Source organism: Scomber japonicus, chromosome 9 (genome assembly GCF_027409825.1).
Source record: "Scomber japonicus isolate fScoJap1 chromosome 9, fScoJap1.pri, whole genome shotgun sequence".
In the NCBI taxonomy this organism is placed as follows: Eukaryota; Metazoa; Chordata; class Actinopteri; order Scombriformes; family Scombridae; genus Scomber; species Scomber japonicus.
Window position 1 is genome coordinate 22,988,020 of NC_070586.1, and position 6,767 is coordinate 22,994,786.

General features: G+C 39.5%; 1 protein-coding gene across 1 annotated transcript; it reads left to right on the forward strand.

The window, feature by feature from the left end:
- Window positions 1-338: 338 nt before the first annotated feature.
- Window positions 339-5,239, forward strand: cdk7 (cyclin-dependent kinase 7). Its single transcript, XM_053326087.1, has 12 exons — window positions 339-426; window positions 665-724; window positions 814-847; window positions 955-1,022; window positions 1,120-1,188; window positions 2,253-2,363; window positions 2,743-2,861; window positions 3,192-3,291; window positions 3,389-3,475; window positions 3,566-3,715; window positions 3,928-4,066; window positions 4,798-5,239. The coding sequence occupies exons 1-12, from the start codon at window positions 361-363 to the stop codon at window positions 4,824-4,826; spliced, it is 1,032 nt and encodes a 343-aa protein (XP_053182062.1). The 5' UTR covers window positions 339-360; the 3' UTR covers window positions 4,827-5,239.
- The last annotated feature ends 1,528 nt before the right edge of the window (window positions 5,240-6,767 follow it).

The window sequence follows — 6,767 nt, forward strand, 5'->3', positions numbered from 1 at the left end:
TATATACATACATATACATATATATATCTATGTGTGTGTGTAGGGAAAAACGAGGACTATAGACTATATGTGTATGTGTGAGTGTGTGTGTATATACATACCCACATACTCAGCTCTGCTGCTCATCTCACAAATGTATGTTCCTTACAAATGTGATACCATTTTTAAAATATTTATTTCCTCTTAACCTGCTTTTAAAGTTCCTCTACGAGTCCTCAGTCACTTTCCCACGTGTTGGATAAATTCAGCCGGGAGGGGGAGGTGTTGCTCAATTTAAAACCTCCTTTAACCCGGAAAAAGTACCTGCGGACCTTTAACAGAGCAGGAAGTATCTCCTCATGAAACTGACAGTTAGCTACAATGGCGCTTGATGTGAAATCCAGAGCCAAACGATACGAGAAACTGGATTTCCTCGGCGAGGGTCAGGTAGGTAGCGACTAACATCACTGATTTAAGTCTTTATTTCTGTTTCTGTTCCTCTTGAGCGGGCTCTGACTTGTTCTGTGGGTAACATGATAGCAAGCTAAAAAGCGTTAGCTGGTTGCTAATGTCAACAAAGCCCTGCTGGGTCGTGCTGTGCTGCTGACTGAGTAGCACTGATGGTTAACATAATCTTTCAGTCGCTGTGAATCTACAATTAATGCTTACTGTGTCTCTTCTCCAGTTTGCCACAGTGTACAAAGCCAGAGATAAAACGACCGACACCATAGTTGCCATTAAAAAGGTACAAGATGTTAGCTCCGGTGCTCACATGTTTAGCAAATGTAGGTTTGCTAATGCTTAACATCAATATTTTTTGTTTGTTCACGACAGATTAAGGTTGGTCACAGAACTGAAGCTAAAGATGGTAAGTGCTGACTGACTGGTGCGACCCTTTCTGTAATGTTTTCACCCCACAGTGCTATCCGTATCCATCCGACTGTTTAAATCCCTTCTCGTTTACTCTCCCTTAAGGTATCAATAGGACTGCTCTTCGGGAGATTAAACTGCTGCAGGAGCTACATCATCCAAATATTATTGGGGTTGGTAAAAACGAACAATTTCTATGTCATGTGTTAAGAATAAGTTGATTAAAATACGTATTAGGCTATGTTGAATTTCGTGTTCTGTGTGTTTCAGCTGCTTGATGCCTTTGGACATAAATCTAACATCAGCCTTGTGTTTGACTTCATGGAAACTGACTTGGAGGTGAGACAAAAAAAAAGAAGAGTCTATATTTCTCTCCAGGGAAAGACATAACACCTATTCAGTCCAGTGCAGACACATTCAATAGCTCTGTCTGAAAATTAAATTGTCTTCTAAATTTGAACTAGGATGTAAAGGTATGTGGTCAGTCTACATTTCCTTATTAATGAAATCTCTTGATAGGAATTAATTTGTGGTTTTGTGGACAATCAACAACATTAATTGTATACCTACTGGTGTTTCTATTATCTTCATAGCAACACCTTCCAGGATAATACTGCTCACTAGTACAATATTACATAATTTAATAGACAAATACCACGAACAGACCCTTTAAAGATTGGATTAGACTGAAATGAACACTTCTTGTATTTGAGCTCATTATACAGATATAATATTTTGAACATCTGTCTTCCTCTTCATGTTGAATTTAACTGGCAGGCTACTAGATGGATATCTCAGCCTTTGCCACTTTGGGAGAGAATAGTGTGGGTGCTCTCACTAGACCACCAAGTGGCTCTGCAAGGTCACTAAGGCTATTCTTGTTCCCCTTCCCTCCACACCTCCTCCTCCAGTTCATAGTATACAAGGCTGCAGATGGGTGCCCACTGCTAATAGAACTATGCACAACAAGATAATGATACTTTAAAAAAAATCAATATGACTCCGCCCTTGGCTCTCACAATGAATTGATGCCATTATCAGCTTCCAGGCAGCAGACATACATGAGGATGAAATATGATGCTCAGCTTATCGGTGATGCCTATTCTTAGGCCACATGTTCAGATTTGGATGTATGAATTTATCACCTGCAGATGCTTTTATTGCCTATAATGTTACATTTCAGGATAGTGCAGCCAGTGTTTTTAGAGCTGGTGAAACAATGGAGAGTCTAGCTTGACTCCAGTTGTGTGTACTTCTTCACAGAGATATATACCAATGGTCTTCCTTTCTCTTATCTGATCTGATAAGTCTTATTTCATTTTGAACGTGAAATAATGGTTGAAGATTATTAGGTTACCAGATATCTGGCTTTATTTAAGCCTTTTTGTCTTTTGTTTTTTAAGGTGATCATCAAAGACACCAGCCTAGTCCTGACTCCAGCCAACATCAAAGCCTACATCCTCATGACCCTACAAGGATTAGAGTTTCTGCATCAACACTGGGTCCTACACAGGGTAAAAGCAATCTCTCTCTCTCTCTCTCTCTCTCTCTCTCTCTCTCTCTCTCTCTCTCTCTCTCTCTCTCTCTTCCCCCCCCCCCTCCCTCTCTCTCTCTCTCCCTCCCTCCCTCTCTGTGTGTGTTTTTGAAAAGTAAATCAAAGTCTGTGGAGTTGTGTCTATTATGCTGCAACAGGAAAACCACACATAGTACAATGTAGAGGATTTCACCAATGGCATACTGTCTCCTAACAATTCACTGATAGATCTGTTTTTTTCTAAACACAGACATGATAATTAACATATTGATTCTATAAATAAAATTGCATTTTCTTATACACATATCTGTAATGTAATCTGTAATATGATGTGAAAATTTACTATTCTGCACGTTCAGGATCTAAAGCCCAATAATCTGCTGCTGGATGGCAATGGAGTGTTGAAATTAGCTGATTTTGGTTTGGCCAAATCATTTGGAAGCCCCAACAGAGTCTACACACATCAAGTTGTTACCAGGTCTGTTCTGTTTCTCCATTTCAGTGTGTTTATGATATGGAATTTGTATTTTATGTGCTTTCTCCTGTTTGTTGGAATTCTGTTATTGCAGTGGATCCTAAGATAAATAAATCCCCATGTGCCTAATTGTACTTACTTTAAATGTATCTCCTGAAATTATACAGTATATTTTGGGTTGGTTAAAAGGAGTGACAGCATGTATTATTAAAAATAAGATCAAATCAAGCACAAATGAATGAATCTCTCACTGGAAGAGCAGTGTCCTGTATGCTTGTTTGAGAACTATCTAATTTATCTCCACGTTTATCTGTTCACTGATGTCTTTCCTAGGTGGTACCGCTCCCCTGAGCTCCTGTTTGGTGCCAGGATGTACGGTGTAGGTGTTGACATGTGGGCAGTGGGATGCATCTTGGCAGAGTTACTCCTCCGGGTACACAAAGCTCATCTTTAGAAGAAATTCATAACACAGTCTGTTGCTGTTGTTTCTGTGTTCATACTAATGATTGTGTATATTCCTTTTAATGTAGATACCATTCCTTGCTGGAGACTCAGATCTTGACCAGCTGACTAAGATATTTGAGGCTCTTGGGACCCCCACAGAGGAGACATGGCCTGTTGGTATCTTTGTCCTGTTTTGTTTTTTGTGGTTATGTCTGAAATGTGAGGATCCTTATATACATTTTGTTTGTCAAATGTCTCTGCAGGGAGTAAGTAGTCTACCAGACTATGTGTCCTTCAAAATATTTCCTGGCACTCCTCTGGAACATATATTTAGTGCCGCTGGAGATGACTTACTTGAGTTGCTACAGGGACTCTTCACCTTTAACCCTGTGACAAGGACCACAGCCACACAGGTAGTATACTCTGACTCTCACATTAGTGGTCTAATTGTGTTAAGAGAGATAGTTTTCAAATATTGGATATCTTTGCACTCCATATTTTCCTTCCTTTTCTTTCCTTAAATACCTTGCAGCAGTATAATTTCAGGAGGAGACATAACTGCCCATGGGAAGATTGCCCATCCAGGAAGTATGACATGTTTATAATGTTGTCTTTTGCTCTGCAGGCTCTGAAGATGGGGTACTTCAGTAATCGACCTGCTCCCACTCCTGGCCCTCAACTTCCCCGACCCAACTGTTCAGCAGAGGCGCTGAGAGAGAAGGAAACAGTCGGTCTCAAGAGGAAAATTGAAGGCCTGGAAACAAGTAATACACACTTTTTTGCTATATTTACCCATATAATCCATCAAGTTATCACCATGACCTTGATTTGCACATAGTCAAATACAGTTAGTCAATATTATTATGGTAAAACAGTTTTATTTGTGGTTGGTGGAGCAAAAAGGGCAAGTGGCTCTAACAAATGTTTGAGACCGATTTGGAAAAGAGCTCAACATTTTTGGAACATCCCACACAGACCCACGTTAAATATAGCATAATCTGAATTTTAGCCTGGTGAACCCCTACTGTTTTCTCATGGTTATGTACACTAAGGTCATAAATCCAAAATACCTCTTGATTGAACTTAGCAATTAACAGGGTGTTGGCTGCACACTTAACTGCAGATAGAAATTCAGAATATAGTGAAGTAGCGTACACACACACAGCGGATTGTGGTAGGGTATGTTTTACTAAAGTGGGACCTTGGTGTTTCTGGGAGGTTCAAAGCTTTTTCCATCTCCTCCTGTGGTTTGGAAAATATCTGGGCTAACTATACGCTATGCTTGATGCTACAGTATATTAGAGAGAGAATTTCTAAACACTCGGAAACTTTAGTGGTGAGCGGATTGCTCATTACAAGCTTGTTTTATTTGTATATGTATAGTGTGTGGCTGTGTTATTGAAAGCAGTACAGATGTGTGCAAACTATCTGTATGATCTATTAAAGTGCATTTTTACAATGTATGCATTAATATTCTCTTTATTGTTTTTTTCAGCTGTGATGAAGAAGAAGTTGATTTTTTGACCAGATGAGACCTGGTACAACAGATTACTGTCTTCACATAACAGCATGGCTCAGCTTTCCACATTGCTCAGGATTGTTGACTGGAATGGGGGGAAAAAATAAGTCCAAAACCAGTGGGAGAGAAAAGATTAAGATGTGGTTTACTTTAGGTCAGTTTAGAGGTTGTAGCTGCTGTATGATATGGGAATTGTGCCCAAGGTCACCTCAGTATCCCAGGTGCTGCTTTGTCCAGCAATGGATGTTCAACAGAGACTGCGAGTGGTCAGTAGTGTTGGCTGTCCTTCTTCATTGTAACAATGATGCCTAAACTCTGGGAGCCTGTTGGAATATGATTATTTATGTGACTGAAAAAACATACCAGAAATGCTGATTTATTTCATGTACATGTATTTTTATTTTTTGTATGTAAGACCAATAAATGGTACAAATACATATGCTTGGAAAATCATTATTCTGTAACTCACTGTGAAACTTTATTGAATTGTTGTTGATTTATTAATACATTTGTCCTCAGTAAGAGTAAGGTATGATTGTCAGGACTGAAATGTTCTGACCAATTCAATAATACACATATTGACGCCCATGTAGATCACACAATACAGTGACATAGTGTACTTATTCACCTGTTGAATGGGTGTGGACAGAAATATACTAGTGGTTTATTTATTCTTCATGTTGGAGAGAGAGAGAGAGAGAGATTGTGTGTGTGTGGCATAAGCTCTGGCTCCGGGGCAGACAGGGAGACGCTAGGCTTGACACTGTCATGCAACTGTGTACCACCAGTCAAATCTTTCCATCCCTGTCCTTCCTCTTCAACATTATTGTGATCCAACACAGTCTGACAAGTCACAGGCCTGATGCTCTAGCAAGCGATCTGTTGCCCTTTTGGTTTCCTGTCAAACAAGATCAGATTAGTTAAAGGGAAGAGAAGAGAGTATGTCAGTGCTGGAAAATTCAATCAAATCTATTTCTTGTTCTGTGACAAAAGCCAGTACAGACTTTCTGTTCACTATATACTGGCATCTGCTTCAGTGTTTGTAATGAGCTATTGCTTAAATGCTCAAATGGATTGATTTGACCAAAAAAAGCATAAATGCATAAATTTAACTGACTTGTTTAGTGTGACAACCTTTTCCGATCTGAGCAGAAAGGGTCACAGTTTTGAGGTCATGCCCTCCTAAGTTCAGAAAGAGTCCACACTGTGATTCATGCCTATTTATAAATGGCCACAATACCGTACTGAGAGGGCACACAATGACTTTGTGTGGTGGCAGTGGGTGACTACAGTGCGCGTGTGTATGGGTGACTGGGTCAGATGACAGGTTTGGCAAATACCAGCCAAGTCATAGAGAGCTACAGTAGCAGCCTTATCAGCTCAGGCTCAGTCTTATCAGCTCGGCCTCAAATGTCACTTCACTGCCCAAGAAAGCCACTGGTGGACTCAGCACATACTTGCCCACAGAGTTTATGGGTGATAGTGATGCATGCTCATATGTCTGAATCAGCAAGATAGCCTGTGTGAAGAACTGTAATGAGGTGATTAAGACCTTAGCATGAGTAATACCAAACATAACACAGTTTTATATTATTTACAAAACTATTGGGAATCAGAGTCAATATTTAGGTCTCACTTCTCTGTTTTGGCTTGGATTGGACAGAAATTCATCATATTACATAAACAATCATCTTTTGTAATTGTTGGCATCATTATAGCTTCCTATTTATGCCCCCCCCCCCCCCCCCCCCCCAAAACAGTGAGTGACCAGCAATTATTAAGTTATGATACTTGACCTTAAAGTCATGATAATATTCTTTATAACGTGTTATGAGTATTCTTGTAAAGAATTGCTATGAATATCTATGATTGCTTATAACTATAATTATACAGTGGGTAAGACAGTGCAAGTAAGACTAGGTTAAAATCTAAATATTTAATTATAT